This window comes from Ambystoma mexicanum, chromosome 10 (assembly GCF_040938575.1).
Source record: "Ambystoma mexicanum isolate Mex_15411 chromosome 10, UKY_AmexF1_1, whole genome shotgun sequence".
NCBI lineage: Eukaryota > Metazoa > Chordata > Amphibia > Caudata > Ambystomatidae > Ambystoma > Ambystoma mexicanum.
The window spans coordinates 860,591,580-860,618,937 of record NC_090932.1 but is presented as its reverse complement, the minus strand read 5'-3'; the positions used below and the strand labels follow the sequence as shown (position 1 = coordinate 860,618,937).

Below are 27,358 nucleotides of genomic sequence, written 5' to 3'. Positions count from 1 at the left end.
AATCCAGTGCCTTTCTCCTCTGAGACATCCCCCTGCAGAATGTATCTTATATTTTTGATTTTCTAGGCCTTCCTGGCCTCTGTTGCAATTGTCCCTGCTCATATAGTTCACAAGCGATTGTGTGATCCCATTCTTGATATTGAGAACTTCAGGATGACCCACACCCTTCTTCAGTGTCTGATCTAGGTGCAGGCTTTTGGGGACCCACAACTCTAGATTCACTTGGGCATTGAGTCTCTCATGCTGATTTGTCAGTGGATGTCATCGGCAGGAGGCACTAGAAACGGATCCTTGGCCTTTAGCCTTGCCTGGGCTTGTTCCTCCCTCAACTCCCTGATGTCATACTGTCATTGGCTCCGTTTGGTTCCTCCTCTCACTGTATGGTCCTTGCTAGAGCAGACCGGCCGACTGGAACCTTCCTCCTCTGGTTACCTCAGAGATTTCTCTCTGCCGTCACCTTGGTGTTCTCTTCGCTTGCTGATGTTCTTGCCTCTTTCTTTACCAGTCCTCCTTTCCCTCCTGATGTTACTGTATCTTGCTCCTCTTGGGTTGTTCCCACCTGGTCTGTCCTGGTTTCTCTACCGATTGTTAGTTCCTCCTCCTGCAACTGCCCTCTTCTGATGCTACCTTCTCTTCTGACAACTCATTGGGGGTCATTATTTCCGGCGCTTGGTGTATGGGAGGATTGGTCCAAGAGACCCCCCTCCCCTGCATCCTCTCCCCCTGGTGAAGTCCATGGCTCGTCAGGGGTCCCACCTGCCACCAGGGCCCAGGTGGTGGGTGGGCCACTGGCTGAAGACATTGACCAAACCTGCTGAATTTAGCTAGGCCCTGGAAACCATTTTGTGAAATAAAGATGGTTTGAGCCCTGTGCACCGCAGCGCGGCCCCCACCCTTGGAGAGTTTCAATTATCCCTGTGGCCGCAGCTTTCTAGCAGATCCGCTGAGAGCCCGTTCCCACGAACAGACGGACATGAGCTAGTGTTAGATACCAACACTGTAACATTTCACCTTCCGCAGTGCATCGCTGTTTCCAATATGACCCGGCCAGCAGGGCTGGGGTGGAAAAGAACTGCAAAATGGTCTCCTGACAAAAGCAGAGTCCCCAAATACTAACAAGCAAATCACCTGTGATGAAACTTTTCTCTCCACGACCTCTCTGACTAAAAACCTGTAACCTCCATAAAAATGGCAAAATGTGTCCTTGCATGACATTAGGGATGAAGCACCCACATCCCTGTAGCTATGCGCAAACAGTAAAAGTGTCCCAGGAGTTTTTTCATGTTTTGTGTTTTACCAAGAAGCCTGCACCCCAAGGTCCCATGCCATAACTGAACTAATGCTGCTAGAGTGTAAGGGAAGACAAATGCAACCCTATTGGGAGCTCACGTAAGGGGTGCATGAAAATGCACCATATGTATGCCCAAGCTCACCATGTGTCACTGCCGTCAGTCTTATTGGCGGGTTGTTCCTGCGCGCTCCACCAACCTTACTACTACCTCACTTACCGCAAATGTATAGACATGTAACAAAATGTTGTGGTTGTTAAATACTTAGCGTATAAGTAATGTGTTCGAATTGGCCATATGAAAGGCACTAACAATGTCAAAAACGTGAGCTTTGAAAAGACTCAATGAGTATTGTATATTATGTGAATGTTTGTCTCTTCCACCTAAATCTGCAACACACGAGGAAACTACCTTTGTGAGCACATGCAAGGCCATTCCCCCTTCCCCCCAGTGAAGCCTGCCAGACGAAAAAGCAGAGGCCTGTGCTGCTCTGCTCCACCTCCCCCAATTCGGCTGGAGCCGCTTCAAACATTCACATTCCCCCGCAGCACCCAAGGCCACGGCCTGCCACCTGAATTATTTACAACCCAGCAGTAAACCCCCACCTTAAAACACAGATCCAAAGGCGCCCTTTTTTAGGCTCCACGACCCACCGGCTCACCTTAGGTTAATGGCCCCTGTAAAATTAGGACACCCAATATTATGGCAACACCACAGGAACACATCCATAATGACTTCTACCGAGACATAACGCGGACCGCCTGTCCCATGCCCTGAGACTCAACCTCGCGACCTATGATACCCGGTCAACAGGACGATGGTAACCATGTATTGATGTATCGCCAAAAAACCCCACTCTAGGTGCATTCCTCCTGTGTTGCATTAACCTGTAGAATAACCTATTGGAAGATTTACCAGGGAAGATAATATTGCAATGTTGAATAACTGCGGTGTGCGTGGCCCTAGGGCAGAAAGCCAGGACAGACATTAATCACTGACACTGGTCACGGCTGGCACAACACTCCCGGATGAGCCCAGCTGACCTGCCAGGCCCAGCCCAACCCACGAGGGTAACCAGTGACGTCCTCCAGCCACGGCAAACCACATCGCAGCAACACCTATACTTAGTCGTCGCCACCCAATCCCCACAAACTTGTGCCCCCTATAGCCTGTAGGTTCTTATGACGCATTCTGTAAATATATACGCCTGTCTTTGCTATTGTCAGACAGAGCGCTCTCGGAGTTTGCAGAGTTCTTTGCATGCCCTATTCTGATTGATAAACTCCCATTTAAGCTCACCCGCACTTTGTCCTGGCCTTATTCCCATCCTGGGAGAGTCCATTATTATCTCTCATTGAGGGGAGGATCGTGCTATCTGGGGGACGCTCGCCTTCACTGGCAATGGGGACTTACCGGGGCATTACGGCCCCATCGGTCCCTACGGCAGGGCACCGGAAAAAGAAAATCCCCATTCCATTTGAGTCCCATTGGACTCAGTGGGAATGGGGAGGACGGATGCACCGGCACTGTGTGCAACAGTGCTGGTGCATCCGTCAAGGTCTGTGAGCGGGTGCCTTTCCACGTGGCGGGCAGGCACCTGCTCGCAGAACTGGTAGATAGGGTACCTTGATAAGGTATTTCACTATCTATTCTAGTGACTTGTTGGAAAAATAGGAATATTAACTCACCAATATTATGACATTCAAATGCTTGAAGGGCAGGGGATGGATATCCATATGCAAGTGAAGTGTATTTGAAGTGTTTTACGCAGCCCCACATTTGTTAGATAACTGCCGTTTATGTTCTGATCCTCCCATAGAAACTACAGCACAAAGGCCATGAGATTCCTTTAGTTCAAAAGTATAGCACATGATTTAGTATGGGGATGAATCTTGTGGCCATTAAGTCAACCCCATTGTCTTTCTTTTGGTTTGGTTGATTAAATAATGTGTTCACTAAATATTGCATTGAGAGTATTCTCTATAACTGTTTGATGAAAAGTAATCATTGGAAGAATTATTGAAAATTTGACATAATATGCAATTAGAATTACTATGTACTATTTGACTGATTACAGTTAAGACGGTGTGCAGGGGACGGGAGTGTCCACAACTTCAGGACACTGTTCTTGTGTAACTCATTAACTCTGCCCTCTACCTCCTGTCCTCTCTCTGGTGTTACCACCTCCTCCTTCACCCTCTTAGCTCTCACCACTTCCTATTGCTCTCCACTATGCCACTTCTCCACTCTCTTCTGTTTCTTCTTCATCCTATAATCTCCATCCTCTAGCCTTCTCCTAATGCAAGCCCCTTGCTTCTGCAAAGTACCCTGACAAAAAGAGACTGTGTGCTTTTTATACCTTTTCTCCATCCCCAGGTTGGTACTTTCAGTGAGGGTCTGCACCTGTGTTTTGGAAGAGGGTGAGGACTGAGATGAGGTTGTTGTCCCCGAGAGTTGCTGAGAGCTGCTTTTCACTTGGGATGATTGACCAGACCTATAAGTGCCTGCCTACTATTTTGAAAGTAGTTTTCCCCCTTTTAACCTCCTTATTGCTTCTGGTGCTGCGCATGTGTGTCTCGTGCTTCCAGCATGTGAATTAAATGCTGGACACATACTGGGTAAACTCTGTAAAGACCTTGTTTCTGTTTTCATGTTGTGCACATGATAACATTGAAACATTGTATCTCTGGCATGAGAATCTCTTACCGGGGAACAATGCTTCTGTAACTTTACTTCCTGCGATGTATTTTCACCATTCAGGATGCCAGGACCTGTAATATAGTATCTGTGCGACTTCAGGGCTCACTGTGCGTCCCACAAACGCTTTGAAATAACTTCTTTGATGTCGGGCGAAGCTCAAACTGTATCTAGACATAGGCTACCATTGTCGAGTAATGGTAAATGATTTTCCTTAAAGGGGTAGTTCTCTCAGAACTTTTACTTTCCCAATCTATCAGTGATGTATTTTCGATCATACGTTGATCCATCTTAAAAAAAATCCTATGCATCTTACCTTAGTTTCAGCACTTTTATACATGCGAAAACTGATGCCTGGGCATTGCCTTCTTTTGGAAATCTTTTCTATTAATCTATCATCCTAAATTCAAGTGCCCTTGTGGCAGTAATACATATCACCTGCCCCCAAAGCTGACATCAGTAGACGCTTACGCCTCTGTTCAAAACGCCAATGCACGTCTCATGTGAACGTCCTCTGTGCACAATCTATTGACGTGTCTCCAAGATATTGCCAAAACGCCTCTTTCCTCAACAAATATAAACTAACCATTTCTTATCTCATAACGTAGGAGGTCCTTTTACCTTCGCATTAGTGTATTTCTTTTCGAGTCTCCTTGACTTGTTTCTGCTCTGTTCAGCTATCTGCCAGGTGCGACACACTGAGAACAGGTACTTTTGCTGCCAATAATTAACTCAGTAGTCACTTTTTATTTAATAATTTCTTAGATTATGTACAAATGTCTTTACCAAACCATATTTAAATTCTACTTTAACATGGTATGTTCTTTACATGTGTCCCTGCAAACTTTTAAACTTTTTGCCTATTTATCTTGTCTTTGCATGATTGGTTTTTGCGCCTGTTTTTTGTTAACATTGAATTTTAATGCAAAACCTCATTTCGTTACTGTATACAAATAAAAACATGTCTATTTATCTCACTGTTGATTCTGTACTTATTCAATATTTAGTAACTATGGTCTCTATTAAGCCCTACATGTATGAGCCAGAATATTCAGAAAAGGAAATCCGTGAAGGAGAAAAAAGTCAAGACCATGGGGGTATCTGATGCTAGTCGTGACAATCAATCACCGGAGCCTGAACGCAGTTTCATGGAAGATGTTTCTACCTGGTTTACCTGCAATCATTGTATGGTTAGGCCAGCTTTGTTGGAAAACTGCTGTTGCAGAGAAAACTCTGGCTGCTTTGCCTACATTGCTGAAGAAGACACACCACCGCTAGGCGTTACTGAGCTGCATGACTTGAGGGCTAGATCTGTGTTGCAAATGATGATGGTCCTTATGCACAAACTTCAAGCTACTGTTCGCCCTCGTAATCCAAGTAACAAGTAAGTTAACTCAATATATGTTGTGTGTTTGACAACCAAGACGGCTAACATTGCATGTTGTACACCTATATCATGGTAACTTCTATGGGTCACTGACGAAAGCATCTTTCTGTAAATTGAATACATTTCTTTATCTAGTCTGAAACCCTAATATTCATCTTTAGAATCAACGTCCATACATTTACCTTTCTTTCACTTGGAAAACAAAAACAATATTTCCCTCTCCCAAACTGTTTTTTATCGAATGGGCGTTCACATTTTAAATTGATCCTCACTTGATATCCCAAGCACTGTCAGTATTTCCACGAAAAGTTACTTTATAAAGTATCGCTATGCCTTACATTTGAAACAGTATTTCAAACATAATACATGCAATTATTGGGTTCATTTAAATAAATGATTTCTGTATCTCTTACACAGGTGGTACAGGCTTGTGGCCTGTCGTACCTTTGCATGGTGGATTTATGGAAGATTGGGATTCCTTGTTCAACGAGTGATACCTATATATGTGATTTTCACCATTGTGAGAAATTCCCCAGTGACTCCGGACAATACCACCGATTTATGCAGACAGTACCTCGACCGCAGCAGTACAAGTTGTAGTTTGCCATTGCCATCCACTTTATAAAAAGAAATAAAAATAAATTAAAAACTGAGTGCATATGAAAAGTTGTTTGAAATTATTTGTAAGTCCACAACACGTACAGACATCAGAGAGGATTGTGAAAGATTAGTCTACTTTAACAAGGTTACTGGCCTATTGCACTTGCTTCATCCACATCTATCCATCCATCCCTCCTCCACCAGCAAAGGCAGTTCGCACCTGTGGCCGCATGCTGGCAAGGGGGCTCGGTGTTGTCTCAAGACTCCCCTTTGAAGATCCTGTCCCTGCAATCAACATATCTCTGTGTCCTTTGACTGTGTTATGGGCCTATTGCACTCGCCTCATCCACATTCATCCCCTCCGGTGTCAATGGCAGTTCTCAACTGTGGCCATGCTGCTCTCACAAGTGGCTCAAGGTGCCAAACATGTACAAACAAAGGGGCCCTGTGGCACGGGGACCATTGACCACATGGCCAACCCAGACCAGTGGTCTCCATGTTCCCTTTTGAAGACCCCGTCCCTGCAATCAACGTATCTGTGTCCCTTGATTGTGTGCCGGGCTCCACATCCATCCCCCTCTGGTATCAATTGCAGTTCACACCTGTGGCCGTGTGCTAGCAAGGGAGCTGCGAGGATGGGAGGGTTCGGCTCAAGGTGCTGAACACTATGTACACCTCAAAGGGCTTTTTGACACGTGGACCACTTACCACATATCCAGCCCAGACCTGCTGTCTCCAGATTCCCCTTTGAAGGCACTGTCCCTGCAATCAACATATGGCTGTGTATTTTGAATGTGTTTCAGGCCTATTGCGCTCGCTTTATCTACATCCATCCATCCCCCCTCTGCTACTGGTGGCACCAATGAAGCTTCAAGGGCAGCATGGAGGAGGTCCAAATTTGTCAGAGGTCTGGAGGGTATGAATGAAAACCTTAGGCATTCACATACACACACACACACACACTTCTGAAAGCCTTTATAAACACTGTGGAAGTTACCAAAAAAATCTCTGAAATCGACTTGGGATATCGCCAACTATACACTTTTTACCTTGCTTGCAGAATCCCCTGATCTGCTCTTCTAACTGTTAGTCAACTTTTCCTATTATTTTATTTAGTGTCAATGTTATATGCTCTGCCACTTTCTATTGCTTTATATTCAATGTACACCCTATTCTCAATTTAATATATTAAAAAAATCTACACCATTATGTGGGACTGAGATCCTTTTCATTGGCACGCATGCTCCCACTGTGGCCGCCCTTCTTGGGGACTCTGCGTTTGCCTTCCTGTGAGGCAAAAAACCTGGGTGTCATCTTCAACTTCACTCTCTCTCCTCATATGATGGAGCATGCAAGAAGGACTACTTCCAGCAGCACCTCCTCAGAGGTATTCTACCTTTTCTCACTTTACCCCAGAATCTCACTGTCTCCAGAGCCCTGGTTCTCTCCAGGGCTACTGCAACAGCCTCTTTGTCAATCTGCCGCCCTCTATCCAGCCCTGAAATCTGTCCACTGGCTCCCGGTGACTGCAATAATCAAGTTCAAGACCCTCTACATCATCCACAATCATTCCTGGGGCCGGGGCCTGCACCAGATCCAACTCTCTTTCGAAATACCTTAATTCTAGAGCCCTTCGCTCACTTAAATCCAATTCGCTGATGCTCAGACGCTTCTCCAGGCTGAGAGTGGGGGCGGTAGGTCTCTCTCGTCTGAAGGTGCCTCCCTCTGGAATGGTCTCTCTGCACTTCTCAAACTTGAGCCGGACCACCAGAAATTCCTGAAGCAGCTCAAGACCTTCCATTTTACCTTTGCCTTATCTCTCTTGCTTCTTTGCCATCTTACCTGTCTGCTGCGCTGACTGGTTGCTTGGCTACCCTAAGAGTCTCACTAAGAGTCTCTCTGGGTACCAGGCTCATCCATGAACAGTCTTCCTGGCACTGCCCCAGGAACGATTGTGCACTTATGGGCTGTATGTCACGCCCCCGTTAGCGGCCCCGTTAGCGAAACCACAAACACTTCAGGTTCCCAGACAGACTAGGTCCCATCCCATTTACCTATGCAGGTCTGCTGACGGCGAGTGGGCGAAGGCACTTGGCACTCTCAGAAGGACCTGCGTCCAATGCGCCCTGTGCGGTCCCCTTTCCTATATTGGCGAATGCCATGGCGGCTTGCCACTGGGCGCCCGAGGCACCGGCACCACTGGGCTCATCACGCAATCCGCCATGTGACCAGGAAGGGACCTGGTCGGAGCAGTGAGACGCAAAGCATGTCACGTGACTGAATCATGTGATCACCTTTGTATTCAAAAGGAACGTACTGACTCATATTCAGCGCTTCACAGCTGACTTTGTTAGTACTGTTTGGCGTTCTCACGGATTTTGTTGCTCTTGACTATCTCGACCACGGACTGCTTCCCGGATTCCTCTTCGCTTTCCTTTGGTACTTCTGCATTTGTTCTGGTGACTTACTCAGATTTTTGACCTCGGCCTTCCATTGGAATTATTGGATCTTCCTCTGCATTTGACATTATCTCTTGGTGCTCTGACCTCGGATTGTTTACCGGACTGATTTTCGCCTCTCCTGGCTCCGACATTTGGCTCAAGTTTTTTCTCCTGCATCAGGTATTATTACCACCCAACTAGAGTGCCATCCTGTGTAACAACTGTCGCCTACAGCCGTCGACTACTGCAGACCCCTGTCCATTCACCTTATCCTGGGTACCCTGTCACCTGTATTGGGTAAGCCTTCTTTAGTGATATTGTATTGCTCTGGTTGGGATTGCTTCCATTGTCTTACCTGGTTGCTTGCCTTACAGTGGTCAGGGGGGTCTTTCTGGCGTTCCTGGTTCCAGGCTGACGGCACTCTACACCTGTGGCCTCAAAGATTGCACGAGCAGTAATATTGCTATTTTGCTCGTGTGGTACTTAGGGACGGAGGTTTCATCATCTACACGACCATCAAGTCCTACCACTGTAACTGTAACCCCTAAAGCCCCCCGGCCTCCTTGAACTTAGTCAGAGCCGCTCTGCTCTGGCTGCACTTACTCAGAGCCATGCTGCCCTGATCCCACTTCTCCCTACACTCTCCCTTGCACTTCCCCCTCTCCTTTCACCTTGCAATTTGCGTTCTCGCATTTGCACAATCCGAATGACAGAAGGACTAGTAGAATAGTTTGTCTTGTCTTCCCCCTATCTTCCCTCCCTTGTCTTGTGATGCCTAGAAACAGTTGTGTAGAGGCGCTTTGCAATTGACATATATCATTTCACATAACATTACGGAGTATTGCTTCCAAATTTAATATTTCATAGCCCATGTATTCAATGCATATTTGCCTTGGGTGGCATTTTAAAAAAAATGTACCTTTATTATCAATGCAATGTGATGTTTGATGTACTCCTGTGACATTTTTTTTTATAGTCATTATTTGTCGTTTTTTATTTTTTTAACAGATCATAAGAACATCCAGAAATGCCTTCATGTATCGTTTTCGGTTGCCCCAATGTCAGCCATGCCAAAATGGAAAAAAACAGTCCTGCATGTCGTTCCGAAGGATATATGTGTCTGAGATTGAAAGCAGAGCCATCGATGTCTTGGCTGACATGAGGGTTAATCTTTTCCACATCTGCAGCATGCACTTCTCTAAAGCTATGTACAAATAGTCCAAGTTCACTAAAAAGTGTCAGCCCAGACTCAATCGCAAATTACTTCCCAGTGCAGTTCCTACTGAATTTCAGCACATGCTGACCGAGGTGAGTAACGATGTTATGGATGAATGTTCGATTTGACACAAAGAATAGACCTTGTACATGTTAATTATAACTTGAATTCATAGTTCACATATTAAACTTATATATATATTACATACATATGTGGGTACTGAAATTTATTGTTTTATTTTCGATTTTACACAGTTACATTGTACCGATGTGCACCTGTCATTGTGAGTCCACAGTTGACAGCTTCTTCAACCAAAATTGGACAATACTAGTGAACAACGCATCTGTGATAACCAGTGTCTGGGACGATCACCAAGACACCAATCTGTCCATTTGCCATTGCAGTTACAAGGAGCAGCATGGCAGCCTATAGATTATGAAAATGTGCAGATGTGAAAGAGTTGCATTGCAAACTGAAACCTCTCCGTTCTTCTCACTAACGAATCGCAATGTACGTGGATCCAAAACCGTTCATGGAAAATAAGATCTTTCTCCAGCATGGGGTCTGGCATGGATTCACATGCTCATGAATATGCCCCGTCGTCAGGCTGGGAATCCTCGGTAAAGAAAAAATCAGTATCAGTTTAGTTTCTGATCTGTCTTTCCCAGTAGTAACCAATCACTGATCTCTGCGTCATACTGACCACAGCCAATGACTGCCCTCTACCTAGGCCCCGCCTCTGGCAGCCATCTTGAGATTTTTACTGCACGTTCAAGTGTTGGGAGTCCTCGTGCTTCGCTCTCGAGCTTTTTTCTGCGTGTTTCGCGCTTTTTCACTTTTTTTTGGTTAATCGAGCCTCAAGCTCCACCGTTTCTACTCCCGTTAAAGGCTATCCGTGGCGGGATTTTCCTACGCCCCTCAAGGGTGAAGATTTCCTCGAATCAACTTCTTGGAGGATTCCAGAAGATTCGCGGCCTACTTCGAGATGGCCCAGGATGCGAGTTCGTCGCCCGGACTCAAGCTGTTTCGCAGCTGCCCTGGATGCGGGCTGCAGAATGTGTTTAAGGAAGACGAACATTTGCGATGCCTCTACTGTCTTCATGGGGACAAGACTCATGTAGAGAAGGACTGCCAGTTCTGCAAGAACTTGTCGGAGCGGACCATGAGGGACCGTCGATCCCGTCTCGCAAGCTGGTTGGAGAAGGGCTCGACGGGTGAGAAGAAGAAGAAAGGGTCAGAGCGGGCTTCTAAGTCCTGTGCGGGCGCCCCGGCGACGGGGGCCCAACACCAGGCCAAGTGCCGCGAGTCCGCTGGCTCCGGGAGCGCCGAAAGGTCAGGCTCTTCGGTCGCCAGGCTGGGCGCACCTTCCCCGGCACCGTCAACCACGAGCCAACGCTCCGGTTCGGGGAAGAGAAAGTCCGAGACCCCGGGTAAGCTTCGGGAGAATCCCCGTCCGATCTCGGAAGAAGGGGAGCGAGGCGTCGCCCCTCCCCCGAAGGAGAAGGCCCGGGACGCACCTAAGGTGGTGAGGGCCCCTACCCAGCAGGCGAAGGCCTCTATCGAGGCTATCGCGGCGACTCTTGCCAAGCCGGCAGAGACACCGCCAGCGGAGACTGCCTCCGAGACTAGAGTTTCCCTGCCGCCAAGGAGGGAATCCTCTTTTCAGCCCATCGTCGTGGCCGCCATGATGGAACAAGCGAGGGGGGCACGGTGCCCTCCTCGAGCTCAGAGTCGGCCTCGGAGGAGGAACTGACCGAGGCCGTGAGGAACTTCGAAGTCCAATTCGAGAAGGTTCGATCCCGTCAGGAAGATCCACGGGAGATAACCGAGGAAGACGACGATGGTGAGGAAGAGCGGCCTTCCCTTCCGGCGCAGCCGGATCCTAGGCCTAAGGATGGCTCGACGGCCATTTTGTCTGCCATCCAGTCCTTATGTTCTGAGATAAGGACGAGATTCCCACGGCCCAGGCCGGAGGACCCGCAACCTGGCCCGTCGGGAAGTCCTCAGAACAAACGACGGAGGACCCAACCCTCTCCTCCGCTTGCCCCCGTAAGGCCTACAGTTCCCTCCTCATCCTCCCACGAGTCGGGAGATGACGGTGCGTTGGGCTCAACGACGGATTCTGAGGGCGACGGCGACGGAACGGGTCTCCTGTCGCGCTGGCCTCGCCGCCCGACGAGATTGGCTCATTCCACGCCATGATCGCCAGGGCGTCCGAATTGTTCCAGCTCTGCCCGGAGGAGCAGAGAAAGGAAGGTTTCCTCTATCAGCGCCGGGAGGCCAAGAGGAAGACTTCGCGGTGCCCCTAATCGATGACATCTGGGAGGAGGGCCTGTCGGTCCTCAAAAACCCCTCCACGGCACCAGCCAAACGGGACCGGTACGAGAAGAAGTACCGGGTCCCCGAAACCGCTCCCTTGTGCCTCAGGGCCCAGCCAACGCCAGACTCGGTCGTCTCGGCGGCGGCGAAAAAAGAAAGCGGCAGGGTCAGGAGCCTCGACATCGAATTCCCCGCCGGACGGCGAGGGAAAGAAATTGGATGCCATGGGGCGGCGGGTCATTTCGTCGGCGGCGACGACGATCAAAGCGGCCAATGCCCTGGCGATCGTGGCCCGTTACGACAGGGAGCTCTGGTTTAAGCTGGCCCCCATATTGGACTTCCTGCCGGACGACAAGAGGTCCGAGGCCCTGGAAATACTGCAAGAGGGCGAGGTGGCGTCGGACCACGCCATAACGGTGGCAACCGATATTGCTGATACCGGGTTCCACCAGCTGGGCAACAGTGTTTGCCTACGACAACGGGGTTGGCTCCGGGCGACCGACTTCCATCAGGACGTCCAGACCAGGGTGTTGGACATGCCGTTCGACGGCAGCAACCTGTTCGGGAAGGCAGTGGACGAGTCCCTCCAAGCCATAAAAATGGACACAGAGACGGCCCGCGCCCTAGGAGCCCTTCAGCAACGACGGCCCTTTCGGAGCTCCGGAGGCAGACAGGGTGCCTCCAAGGGATCCAGCGGTGGCTCGTCGTCCTACCGCCAAGCGGCACGCTCCTCGTCTCAGGAGGCCTATAGGGGTCGCGGCAAGCAGGGAGCACCTCGCCGCCATCGGCAAGGTGGCCAGGGTGGCAAGGCCTCCACCTCCAAGCAGGACTGAACCGGCCGTGGTCTCGGGCCCCCACCGCAGCACCCCGGTGGGAGGCCGGCTGACGAATTTCGTCGGCGTGTGGAAGTCCATCTCCACCGACCGTTGGGTGCTGGATACCCTGGCAAGTGGACACTCTATCGAATTCCTGAGGAAGTGCCCTCACGTTCCTCCTGTCGCCAGGAAGGAAAATCACATCCCTCAACTGCTGTTGGAAGTACGGGCGATGCTCAGGAAAGGCGCCATCGAGCTTGTCCCGAAGAGGCTCCGGGGCTCCGGGGTGTACTCAAGGTACTTCCTCGTCAGGAACACACGACCGGCTACTCACAAACCTGGGATTCGCCATAAACTACCCGAAGTCCCACCTGGTGCCGTCGCAGGTGGCCCTGTTTCTGGGAGCGAAGCTCGATACAGTGAGGCGCCTGGCGGCCCTGTCGGAAGAACGGACGAAGACCATTCTAGGCAAAGTGCAGCGCCTGCTAGCCACGGACGTGGCCAGGGTGAGGTCCATCAAGTCCCTCTTTGGGATGACGTCCTCTTGCATCTACCTGGTGCGCCTTTGCAGACTACGGATGCGCCCTCTTCAAGAATTTCTCGACGCCCGTTGGATACAGACGACGGGCACCTTCGAAGACAGGGTCCCCCTCAACGAGGTGTTCTGGCGGGCGATTCAGTGGTGCGGCGTTCGAGCGCACCTCACGGCGGGCAAGGACTTTCAGACGCCGGCGTACCAGGAGACGGTGACGACAGACGCCTCCCTGGAAGGCTGGGGCGCCCACACCGGAGATCTCCACGCAAGAGGCCTCTGGCTCCTGGAGGAGAGGCCCCTGCACATCAACGTCCTGGAACTCCGAGCCGTGTTCTGGGCTCTCAAATCGTTCCTCCCGTCGCTCAAGGGCAAGGTGGTGCGGATCTTCACGGACAACACCACGACAATGTTTTACATACGGAAGCAGGGAGGCACCAGATCCCCAGCCCTATCTAAGGAGGCACAGGATCTGTGGCACTGGGCGGTCGCCCAGGGGATGTTCCTGGTTCCCTTCCACCTGGCAGGAGAAAGCAACACCATCGCCGACTTGCTCAGCAGGGAGCTGCGCGCGTGTCACGAGTGGGAACTGCGCCAGGATCAGGTGGATCAACTCTTTCGACGATGGGGCAAACCCCAAATCGACCTGTTCGCAACAGCGACGAACTCGAAGTGCAAGAGGTTCGCCAGCAGATTTCCCCAGCCGAGAAGCATGGGCGATGCGTTCTCGTTCCCCTGGGACGGTCTATACCTGTATGCGTTCCCTCCGTTGCCGTTGCTGCTTCGACTCATCAACCAGCTCAAGAGGTCCCGGTGCAGGATGATCCTCGTCACACCGGCGTGGCCGAGGCAGATCTGGTTCCCGGACCTTCTGGACTTGTCAACGTCCCCTCCCATCAAGCTGTCGGCGGACGCGGACCTTCTCTCCAGAGAAGGAGGCGCCATCTTCCACCACAACCCGGCGTCGCTGAACCTGCAGGCTTGGCTCCTGCAGCGCTAGATTTTGGAGGCTACGATATACCAGCCGATTGCAGAGAGGTTCTTGCAAAGGCCAGGGCGTCTTCGACTCTCAAATGCTACGGTCATAAGTGGAAGAGGTTCTCTGTCTGGTGCCGTGCACAGAAGATCAACCCACTACGGATTACGGCCCCTCAAGTGCTGCCGTACCTTCTATCGCTGGCAAAGGCTGGGCTAGCCCATGCCTCCATTAAGATTCATCTGGCGGCGATCTCCAGATATACCAGAACCACAGAACGGACGTCCCTGTGGTCCCATCGACTGGTAAAAGAGTTTATGAAAGGACTGTTCCGGTCGTTCCCGCCGGTGAAGGCCCCGGCCCTGGCGTGGGAACTTAACGTGGTGCTGACCAGGCTCATGGGGCCCCCATTCGAGCCGATGCACTCCGCACCTATGAAGTTTGTGTCGTGGAAGACTGCGCTCCTGGTGGCCATTACCTCCGCACGACGAGTGGGAGAGATCCAGGCCCTAACCTGCAAAGCACCGTACTTGACTTTCCATGCCTCGAGGGTGGTGCTTAGAACGCACCCCTCCTTTATGCCCAAGGTGCCGTCAGACTTCCATCTTAACGAGCCCTTGGTGTTACCTGTTTTCTTCCCGTCTCCTTCGTCGCCGGCCGAGAGGACTTTGCACTCGCTGGATGTGGCTAGAGCGCTGAAGTTCTACGCGGACCGCACGAAGAGTTTCCGGAGGACATCACAGCTGTTCGTGAACTTTGGACCTGTGAATCAAGGGAAGGCTCTCTCGAAGTCTTCTATTTCCAGATGGCTCTCCGGCTGCATCATGCACTGTCACTGGTTGGCTAACCGACCGCTGCCAGGCCGTCCAAGAGCCTATTCGACCAGAGCGATCGCTGCTACTACGGCTTTCTTATCTGGTGTGCCCCTGCTGGACATCTAAAGGGCTGCTCAGTGGAGGTCGACGCACACCTTCACGAGATTCTACTGTGTCGATCGGGCTTCCAGGGAGGAGTCCAGGGTCGGCCAAGCAGTGCTGCGCAACCTGTTCGCTTAAGGTGAAACTGGTAAGGAGGTAAGAGATGCTTAATGTTGAGTTTTTTGTATTGCTTAATGTTGAGCCTTTTACCACCTCCCGTGGTTGTGCATGTGTGTACTGCTATTTAATCTTATATTCATGAGCATGTGAATCCATGCCAGACCCCATGCTGGAGAAGGAACAAGTTACTTACCTGTAACTGTTGTTCTCCAGCATGGGTCTGGCATGGATTCACATGCGAACCCTCCCGCCTACTCCTCTGCGGCTCTTCACTTGGTCATACTGCCACTTCACGTGCTACCAAATCTGAAGATGGCTGCCAGAGGCGGGGCTTAGGTAGAGGGCAGTCATTGGCTGTGGTCAGTATGACGCAGAGATCAGTGATTGGTTACTACTGGGAGAGACAGATCAGAAACGAAACTGATACTGATTTTTTCTTTACCGAGGATTCCCAGCCTGACGACGGGGAATATTCATGAGCATGTGAATCCATGCCAGACCCATGCTGGAGAACAACAGTTACAGGTAAGTAACTTGTTCCTTCTGTGAACAATACAAAGACTTATTATTCAATCACTGAACGGAATCGCTGTTGTAAGATGTTTTCAGGGACATAATCTCCTCTTTTCAGCGTTATGACATAAATAAAAAGTAATTAATACCATTCCGATTATCGCTGTTTTAGAAAACTTTTGCATACTGTGTGGCTGTGCGTGTTTATGTTCCTGGTTCTAGGTTGGATAACGTTATGACATTGGTGATGACGGGGGAACGTTTGGCTACGCTGCCCACCACCATCATCATTAAAATAGGTGGAGCATATCATTTTGACTAGTGATGTCAGCTTTAGGGTCGGGTGAGATATATTACTGGCGCAAGGGCACTTGAACTTAGGGCGATAGATCAACAGATAGGTTTTAAACAAGATGGCAGTGCCCAGGCAGGTTTCTTTTCGTATGTGTACAAGTGTGGAAAACTATGGTAAAATGCACAGGATTTTTTAAAAAATGGATCTATCTATGATTGAAAATACATCACTGATCGATTGGGACAATGACATTTCTGAGCGAACTACCCCTTTAAAGTGAACATTTTATTTTTCTAGGCTGGATATTTGGGTCTGATCAGAGAGAGCTTCAGGCTATTGTAGTTGGGGAGAAAGTGCGTTATTAGTGCCCTGCAAGTTCTCACAAGGGGCTTGGCAGGATCAATGCTTTTTGCTGGCATTTCCTAGTTGACTGAAGGAGTGGCAAAGTTCTGGGCCCCCAGCACCTGCCTGAAATGAGGCATTGTGATCGCCTCCTGGCATGTGATGAGGACCAAGGTAGGGTGAGCAAGGGATCCTCTCCATCCTTTCCTCCTCTGCCACAACATCCATTGACTGGGGTTGGCACATGGCCCACCGAGTCACCACCTTAGTGATCCCTGAACCCAGACAGGGGACTACATCACAGCTCCTATGGGACAAGGACTTTGCATTTGGGATTGGTTTATTTGACTTTCCTGCTTAAGCAGACCTGATAGTAATGCGTCTGTGGGGTGCCTCGCTGGGATGTGGACTGGTCTCTCAAAAGAGCCTGTCCATTGTCTTCGAATGGACATGCGTGTTGGCAGCACTGCCAGGCAGACGGTTTGTCGCTCATAGTTCCAACACACTGCCTCAGCATTGTCTGTGCCTTTCTGCATGCTCCCATGCCAGACACTGACCTTTTCTGTTACCGTAAATTCATGCTGCTTCTATGTCCTGCAGGATGATCCGAAGATGTAACTACTACAGTGGACTTCAGGATTGCAATACATATCTCTAGAGGCATCGATTAAAGGGTTCAGCACTGCATGGGCATGTTCCCTGTGACAGTCCTCTGCGACAGAGCTATGCTATGGTATGGTGGGGTGGTCAAGGGGATCCCTTATACACCTCCAGCTCAGAATCATACCACAGTTGGTCGCACCTGGTCCCTGCGATCACTCCATCCAGCACCCTTAGAAAAAGGCTCAACACTATGTCACAACATTTAGCTATTACATTTTCTAGGAAATGTGTGTCTTACATAACTTAGGAAAAGAGGTTCCTTTGAAGCGGTCACAAAGCTGGACAGCCTGTGGTGACGTGCTTTCTAGTCTTTCAAAGAATAGCTAATTTCTGAGTATGCTGGTATCTGTATGTTTCCAATTGTCAATGTTTGCATTTGCTGTGCCAAAACATAGCTTCTGCAATCAACCACCCGTGTATCAATATGGGCCCCGACTTTGTTCAGAGCATTTGACCAAGGAGCCTAATGCTTGGACTTTCAAAGCGGGCTCCCACTCATGGCAATGGGCTGTTAGATCCATGTGGGCCGTGACTGAGCCCTGTTTTAAAGACAGCATATAGTCATCCATCGTATTGCTAATTGGATTGGTGTCTGCAATACAAATTCAGCTGAGGAGTTATATAACTAGTCCTGCATCCTTGCACACATTCCAAAGATGGGGACGAGAAAGTCCAAATAGTAGTGATGTAGTGTGCACTCCTATATCTTCCCTTGTTGGTCTGTGGTATCCAAATAGAATGCTTAGTACCATATACATTGATTTAGGGTTGCGTTAAGAGCACCAGGGACCCTGGGTTGCCGCGCCCTCCATCTTTATCAGTGCACTAGCAGCCAGTTGGTGGAAACTTGTAAAAAGGCCCGTGCTCGTAGTGCCTATTGTGTGTATCTAGAGAGAATTGTTATAGTTTCCACTCATTTGGCGCATGTGCAATTTCTTATGATGGGATTTATGCCATTGTCTTTTGCTGCGTTTGAAAAATGTAGTTCCACAAGGTTTGTGATTTTCATTTTTTCCAATCTTTTATTGTCTCGAATTCATCAATTGATGATATAACGATTGATTTAGGGTGCTGGGGAGAAAATGCAACTCTCGCACAAGAAGTCGCTACAAATGATTAAAAAAAACAATATAGTGTCCTTAACTGGAGGTTCCGCCACTTAAGGACACTATATCGGTCTTTGTCCTTACACACCTTGGCAGGGCTTAGGTGAAAAACTGAAGAGAAGCACAAGTTTGGCAGTCTTAGCCAAACGGTGAGCAAATAGTTCACCAGGATTGTGTTTGGATGTTCTGAGGTCTGTTTACAGTTTCAAGTCTCATCCCAGGTGTCTCTTCATTATACCAACTAAACCCCTACTCTAACATTAACCTCTTATCTATAACGCAGGTGGTGCAAACCCATCAACATATAATTTTGCCCCGATTTCTGCAACAATGCAGCAGAGCTCTAAAACCGATTGATTCTTGAGGCACTGATGCATTTCCTCTTACTGCTGAGAATGCTGGACAAGTCCCCAGTATAGGTGCACCCTAAAAACCACGTTGCATGTAAATGTTTCATCTCACAGGCTGACGATAAGGGGAGGACAGTAGCTTAGTCTTTGATAAATATTCATGCTCATGCTGGAGGGACTGTGGTCTTTGCACTTTCACCACCTCAATGTCATTGTTTCAAATCGCAAAACTGAATAATATGTCTCTCTTTACAGTTGATATTTACGCCTGCTGTCACTGTAGCTGCTGTCCATTCGGACATCCCGGTTTCCTCATCTTCCTCATCAACTTCCTGTAAATCTGAAGCTGCTCGGGTGAGATACATGTTTTTGAATATGGGTCTAAAAGTCCCCCCATTCGTATAGTGGTATGGGTCTAAAAATGTACTCAAGTGGCCTTGTCTTCGCCATTACCACTGGCGTGAGGGGGCCCCCGCTGGCTCTGCGGTGCAGGGGGCCCCGCCACCACATGTCCTGGGAGGGGGGCCCCTTAGGATAAAAAAAAGATTTAAAAAATTCTGCCTTCATGAAGAAATTATTTCTGTTACACAGTAACAGAAATAATTTCTTCATGAAGGCAGAGTGACTAAAAAAGGAAACTATTTTGTTTTGAAGCCCGAGGGCTCCTCCCACCCCATGACATGGACGCCTCTAGGCTGGAGGCCTCAATGTCATGGGGTGGGGGAGCTCTATGACTTCAGAAAGAAATAGTTTCTTTTTGAAGTCACTCTGATTTCATAATGACATTATTTCCATTATGGTTTGGTTCTTAATGGAAATAATTTCTTTAAGAAGTCGGAGTGACATCAAAAAGAAACTATTTATTTTTGAAGTAGTAGGGCTCCCCTCAACCCCATGACATCTGCGTGTATTATGGTATGGTGAAAGGGCGCACACTTAAATGTATAGGTGGCTGCCTGTGTGAGTGTATGGAGAAAGGTTACACAGTTAAATGTATGGGTGTCTGGGTGTTTCCGCGTGTGTGCATGGTGAATGGTGTGTGTGCTTGTCTTCAGGGGTGCAGCAAAACTTACATTTTGTGGGGGGTGCTACCCCTTCAAATGTTGGTAGAGGTGCTATCTTCACTGGCGGTGGGGGGGGTCAAACTTATTTGTGTGGAAGATCTATCTTTATGCATTCTAATGAGATTATCCTAGTGCAGCTTCAATGTTACAAGCAGTTAACTCTGAAAGCACCCACTTATGGACTGCTGTGAGAATAAGCGGTCTCCTGTCTCCTGTCTACCCTTCCAATCACTTTCCTGGCATGCAAGTACTAAACCCACATCAAGATTTCAATTGCCTAAAGAATTATGCATTTGAATGCAGGTACGAACAGTGAAAGGATTTACGTTAGTAATGGCTGGGCCTTTGTTAACAGCGAAACCTAGGTGCCGTTTAACATCTGTGTCCTGTTCTGTCATTCAACTGCTCTGAAGGTCAGCCAGGTTAAGTCCACATAGCCCAAAATTTCAATGGGTCGGGTGGGGGGGGGGGAGCACTGAAGCCCAGTCAGCTCAATGGTATTGTGCCACTACTTGTGGTTTAATCCCTTGGTTACTTATTGGTAATCTTCATTACTCCTAGCCCTAGCCTTCCTAGATATAGGGTATTAGTGGCTAGAGAGGCATTTTGGTGCAGCCAGTCTAGTCATTTCTTAGTTTGGCTTGACACTGTAACTGGAAATCTCTGATAAATCAGTCCTGCTAATTGTAATTACCTGGCTAGACTAGCATTTGGATGCTTCCAGTCTAGCTGTTTTACTGCAGCATTGTATATTATTCTGGGCATCTGTGATAAAATAATCATAAGTGTTATTGCTTTGACTGTCATTTCGGTGAAAACAGTATAGGTATGTCTAAATGTGGCATGGAATGCTTTACAGTAATGTGTTTTGGGAGGATAGCTCGGGGGAAACACACTCGCCTTGGAAGCAAGACGGCGCAGAGCAACAGTTTGATCTCCAGGTCCGCGCTTAGACACCCCTGGATATTAAGCACATTATAAATAAGCAATTATAAAATTGTATTACGTGTCTAGACTGGTCTACATTATTCAGCCAGTTGGACATGTTTTCATTGTGGCATGGCATTTTTAATGTAAAACATTATATTAATTAAAGCGTTAATGTTCCTGTGCACTGTTGGTGACTTGCATGTATTGGATTTTTGGATTGATGTTACTCTACAAAACAATTGAAAACGCTCTGGCTTTTTAGCCATTTTTTCTCATAAAGTATGCGGTATAATGCATTAAAACACATATTTAGATCTTTCTCCTAGTGCAGTGTGCGGCGTACCCCTGAAGCAGCACGTTCGTGCGTATTTGTTGCCAAGTTGGGGGGCCCTCAGCATGGCTTGCAGGGGGGCCCACACATTTTGTGTTAGGCCACTGCTCACTACCCAAGTAAAATGGGCATGCGTGTGGCTGTTGAAACCCGTTTTGTTTTCTTCTTTTTGTAATGAGAGGACTGCAGGGATTGAAAAGCCACACCATTGAGGTGAAGACAGCTTAAGTCATGTTTGTTTAATATGAAGATTACATTTCAATAACTTTTTGCTAATTAAATTATAATTATATGTATGGAATGACAATCACTGTAATCCTTGTGCGATCCTATAAGAGGTGCTTTATAAGAATATTAATGATTATTGTAACACTGCCTGTCTTTGAGTGTTGTCACCATCTTACATCTTTGTAGTTTTGTAAAATACAGGTGTAACAGATGTAACACTATCATGGGACTGCAAAGTATGGCTTTCCATTTAGAGAGCCAAGAATTGCAGACCCCTATATCACTGGTGACTTTCTTTCATCCTCAGTGGTATGAAGGGCAGAGTTAATTTAAACGTGTATCTAGGGATACCATCTCAGTACAAGGTCAGACATACTGGAACTGATATCACTCACCCAATTACATCACAGGAAGGGATATCATAAGACCTGGCTGCAATTGCATAAACAGAAGTGATGTCACATTACATTTGACCTTGATGATATAGCAGGAAGTTGCATCAATGTTGTAGAAAACCTACAAATGCAAACTAACAAATAGTATTTACAGTCGATAAAAGGTTATTTTGCTAACCAATCATATATTAACTAGGGTACCTCCTTGATATACTGCTGGTGCATTCATGATATGCAGATGACATACCGAGCTGAACCACCATACCTGAGGAGCACTGTCTCCATATACCACTACTGCAACATATGGATAGATATTGCAATGGTATACCAATAATAGCCTCACATGAGTTGTATAGTGTTCATATGCACCCTTTCATGCCTAGGCAGTGCCATTCTATAGTAAGAGAACACCACACACACACCACTGCACTTCAAGCAGTTTGTGTACATAATTCCTCAGGTAATCAGGTAAATCCACCAAACCAAATTACTGCTACCGCTGGGATGCCATCTCAGAACTGGAGGTAAAGCCGCCATGTTCCGAGGTGGTGGTCTTCCCTATTTTGGAGTCTCATAGGACTCCATGACATTTTTTTAAGGTAAAGTGGCAGAAATAATGCCAGCCAAGTGATGGGGGATTTTCCTCTACTTTAACACCAAAGTCAGAATTTGACAGTGTGGTAAAAATGGTGGTTATTGCATTACTGCCACTTGACCCCAATAGTCTTTCTACTGAACATAATGTATATTATTATATGGTACTGCTGATTAAAGGTGTGCTATCACTTCTAAGTGTTGTAATAATCACGGTCACTAATACCCAATTTTATGATATTCAAGTTAGCAACATTGGAATGATGAAGTACTGAGGTTCCATCATATGACTTAAGGCTGTGCATATATATATATATATATATTTCTGAGGCTTGTGGAATCTGCTTAGATCACATGCTGTGCATAGGCCGACATCTAGTGGAAGCTGCGGAGTATTACAGTTTGTTTTTCGAAGTCGAAAAATGGGCGTCGACACAGGGCGTGCCAGTAATACTATCCCTAGTGTGACGTCCCCTGTACCCATGATCCCTCACGCGTCTAGGATCCCCAGATTGTTTTTTTCCGCCATTCTGGTCGGAAGCACTTCATCGGAGTTCCCTGGCTTTGCCATAGTTTCACTCTAAACTAATTCTAATTTGCCCCGTTTGGCCAACCTTTCGTCGATCAACATCTCGACGCCGAACCGGGGAGGAGATCAACGTCGAATACCCGACGGATTGGGCCTTGAGGCTTCCGCCTCGGCTCGGGCCTGGGCCGCTGGCCTCGGCCCTACAAGTAGGGAGAGTGGGGGTGGTACACTTCCACACTCGACACCTTATTACCTACACACACTTGCCCGCTGCCCACAGGCGCGTATGGAGGGTACGCCCTTTCAGTTTTGCCCCAAGTGTAATAAGAAATACCCTTGGGTAGATAAGCACGCTACGTGCAACCTTTGCCTACCCAGAGACCACCCCGAGACGGGTTGCAGGGCCTGTAGCAGGTTTAAGGCAAAAACTCTTAAGGACCGCTCCACCAAGCGTTGGGCCCACCACGCCAAGCTAGCAGCTATGGAGGCGGAGGGTACCTTCAGCGACGGCAGCGACGCCGAACTTTCGGACGGCGAGGGCACCAAGGCGTCGAAGGACAGCCGAACGCACGTCCCCGGCCTCGGAAGGTCGTCCGTCCCGGCGACTATGGGGAAGTCCCCCGGCGACAAAAGCGTTACACATACACACGCTAAACACAAAAAATCCACCCGAGATTCGACGTCGTCGAAACCTCGGAAAGAGGCACAGAAGGAGCGGTCCGAAAGGACGTCCTCTGGGCGGTCCCGGTCGAGGTCGCCGCACGACGTCAGGCAAGCCTCCACACTTGCACAGAGTGCCTCGACCATTAATATCCCGGAAGATCAATCGTCCGAAGACGAACACGACTTCCACCCCCAGCCTGCACCCCAGGAAAAGGGTACATCACTTGGGAGTAAAGAGGGGCCAGTTTCGAAGGCTAGTTCGAAAGACAGGGATTCCACCTCCGATCCTCGACGCCAGGCGTCGAAAGATAAGGGAAAGGGGAAACACACTTCCACCCACGGGGAAGGGGGTAAACAGCAAAGGAAACAACCCTTGCAGTCCTCCACTACAAAAGAACTGACCAAGTCTTCTCAGGGCCAATCCATAGAAAGTCCCAGCAAGGTCACCCCAAGCTCAAAACTCTGGTCATGCGAGGACATTGACAGAGTAATGTCAAGGATGTCTTCCTTGGCGAATTTTTTCGAAAGACACCCTGAACAACTCCTAGCTTTAAACCCTCAGGAAGATTCTCCCTCAGGGTCTAGGGACCCTATCCCCTCAAATAAAAGACCCCGGGTCGAGACACCATTTAGGCCTTTAGACCCCATCGAGGTCCAACCCTATTCTTACCTCTTCCCTACAGACCAAGGAAACTCTTCCCTTATAGAAGGTCAGGAAATTGACACGCCAGAAGATCCTGCAGGATCAGATTATTACGGCGAAGACGAAGACGAGGATGAGCCAGAAAATAGCCCAGATATTTTCAGAATGGACTCACCAGTCGAAAGGGAAGCCCCAGTGTCTGACTCCCCAATAGATAATCAGCCCCTCCTGAATGAACTGCTCTTTCGGGCAGCTAACCACTTCCACATAGACACACAAGGTGTCCAGGAAGAAAGGGACTTTGCGGAAGAACTAATAGGGGAAAGGAAGCCAGTAGCCCAGACCATTCCCATCCTAAAATCTGTTCAACGCAGAATAGCACCATCCCTTGTCAACCCAAACCTGACAAGACCTGTAAATCCGAGAGTGGAGAAGCTGTTTAAAGCAGCCCAGTCGGACCCCCTATATATTAGAGGTCAACTTAAGCCAGACTCTCTAGTAGTAACCAACACCCGCAAAAGAGCTGGTACACCATTATCTTCCTCTGAGGCTCCCCCCGACAAAGAAAGTAAAAAACTTTATGGTTTTGGCAGGAAAGTAGCTTCCACGGCAGCCTACCAAGCCAGAATCGCGAATTCCACCACACTGTTGGCTAGCTACAACTGTCACCAGTGGGAAGAAGTGGCAGCACTAATAGACTCTGCTCCCGAACCCCTTAAAAGCCAGCTAGCTCGCATTTGTGCGGAAGGAAGGAACGTGTCAGGCTGCACTGTAAAAGCAACTCTGGACGCCGCTGACAATGCGGGTAGACTTATAGCAGAGGGGACTGTCATCAAAAGGCATGCTTGGTTGAGGCAGTCGGGATTCAAAGCAGAAACACAAGCTGCGCTCTTAGACAAACCAGTGGAAAGTGATCTCCTGTTTGGGAAGGCAGTCGAGGACGCTCTAAAAAACGCTAAGGAGGAATTTGACACCCTCAAATCCCTTGGCCAGTTAACTACCAAACCACCTAACCAAAGAGGGAATGGCAATTTTCGTCGCCCCCGCGGCCAAAATTCCAATAGAGGAAATAGCTACTCCCACACCCAGGGTACACAGTGGAACACCAGCTCACAACAGTCTACCCAGGCGTATGGTAGGGGTAGTAAAAGAGGACGGGGTAGAGGCAGAGGCAGCCCCAGTAAAGGAGGAGGCGCCTCCACCAAAGCAGTGACGCTCAGTTCAGGGTCCCTTCCCATGCAACCCCAGTAGGGGGACGAATATCAAGTTTCACCCAGGCATGGGAAGGGATAACATCCGACAGATGGGTGCTGTCAACAGTATCCAATGGGTACTGCATAGAACTACTGCAACGTCCCCTAAACCATCCTCCAAGACAAAAAGTCCACTCTTTACAACATCAGAAGATCCTCCTCGAGGAGATCGCCATTCTGCTAGAAAAGGACGCGATAGAACTCGTCCCGGGACACCAGGTAAACAAGGGTATCTATTCAACTTACTTCCTTGTGCCAAAGAAAGATTTAACAATGCGCCCAGTTTTAGACTTACGGCCTGCCAACAAGTATGTCAAGCCCCAAAAATTCCGTATGACCACACTACAAGAGGTAATCCCACTCCTAAAAAAGGGGGATTACATGGCAACCTTGGATATGAAAGATGCCTATTTTCATATTTCCATGCTCCCGGCGCACAGAAAATACTTGCGCTTCAAGGTGGACAGTCGCCACTACCAATTCAAGGTACTGCCCTTCGGGATAGCTTCTGCACCAAGGGTATTCACCAAGGTACTGGCGGTGGCAGCTGCACACCTACGCAGGGAGGCAATCCCAGTGTACCCTTATCTGGACGACTGGCTCATAACGGGGGAAACCCCAGGAATCTGCAGGTCAAACATTCAGAGGACCATCGACCTCCTCCACGAATTAGGCTTCTCCATCAACGAGAAAAAGTCAAGTCTGGTGCCAAGCACCTCAAAACAGTTTCTAGGAGCTATCCTAGATACTCAGAAAGGATTGACCTTCCCTTCGGAAGAAAGAATTCGGAACATACTTCTGCAAATTCCGCATTATCAGTCAGGTCAACAGATAACAGTACGCAAAGCTATGCGGTTACTCGGCATGATGGCGTCATGCATTTACCTGGTCCCCCACGCGCGTCTGCGCATGCGTCCCATGCAGGAATGGTTGGCGAAACAGTGGTCTCAGGCAAGTGGTCAGTGGGACGATCTAGTGGTCGTTTCGCCAACACTCGTACAGAACCTACACTGGTGGACAAGAGAGAATCTCGCAAAGGGGAAACCCTTTTACGATCCCGAAGTACAGGCAGTGGTGACTACAGATGCATGCCTGACGGGGTGGGGAGCTCACCATCTCCACCACACAGCTCAGGGTCTCTGGCCTCACTCAGTAGCCAAGAACCACATCAATCTGCTAGAGCTTCTGGCAGTATTCCGAGCGCTGCAGGCGTTCGAGCCCCATCTACTAAACTTGTCGGTGCAGATCAGGACGGACAGCACGACAGCCATGTTCTATCTGAACAAGCAAGGAGGGACTCGTTCGCCAAATCTGTCCAAGCTTGCCCAGAAAATATGGATATGGGCACTCAGACGGAACATCTTCCTGTCATCGCAACATGTTCCAGGGGAGCTCAATTCCCTAGCGGATGCTCTAAGCAGAGACTCCCTCCCAGAAGAACACGAGTGGGTCCTTCACAAAGACGTAGTAGAAGATCTCTTCTCTCAGTGGGGTTTCCCCACTATAGACCTATTCGCCACAAGCGAAAACAAACAATGCCCAGGATTTGCATCCAGGTTCCCACAACCGGACTCCCAGGGGAATGCCCTGTGGATAAACTGGTCAGGGATGTTTGCGTACGCTTTCCCACCAACTCCCCTCATCAGGAAGGTGGTGTACAAGATGAACAAGGAATCGATGACGCTCATCCTAGTTGCTCCCATGTGGGCGAGACAACTATGGTTTCCACACCTACGCAGGATGGCGGTATGCGAGCCCATCAGACTCCCAGCCTGGTACAACCTTCTGTCCCAGCAACAAGGTCAAACAGTGCATCAGGAACCCAACTCTATGAACCTAGCAGCATGGCTCCTGAAGTCATAGAGTTTGGACATCTCAAATTACCACAGAGGTGTATGGACATTCTAAAAGAGTCTAGGAAACCAAATACAAGGCACTGTTACTTTGACAAGTGGAAAAGATTCGTTATCTGGTGCCAGAGTAAACAAATCAACCCGGTTGATTGCACTCCTTCCAACGTTGTAACATACATGCTCCACCTGCTGGATGCAGGGTTGGTTTTTAACTCTCTGAAAGTACACCTGGCAGCCCTCTCAGCCTACACCACATCCCATAACAAGGTTTCGTGGTGGAAAGTACCAGTGGTTAAA

At 48.7% G+C, this 27,358-nt stretch overlaps 1 protein-coding gene across 7 annotated transcripts in view; it reads left to right on the top strand.

The window, feature by feature from the left end:
• Positions 1-27,358, top strand: part of PHC3 (polyhomeotic homolog 3) — a 1,926,480-nt gene that overhangs the window by 574,791 nt on the left and 1,324,331 nt on the right. For 6 of the 7 annotated variants that reach the window (XM_069618558.1, XM_069618559.1, XM_069618556.1 and 3 more), the window contains one exon: positions 18,834-18,932. The exons of the other annotated variant lie outside the window; for it this stretch is intronic. In XM_069618558.1, coding sequence (XP_069474659.1) covers positions 18,834-18,932 — 99 coding nt within the window. The remainder of the gene's footprint in view (positions 1-18,833; positions 18,933-27,358) is intronic. 7 annotated transcript variants of the gene reach the window in all.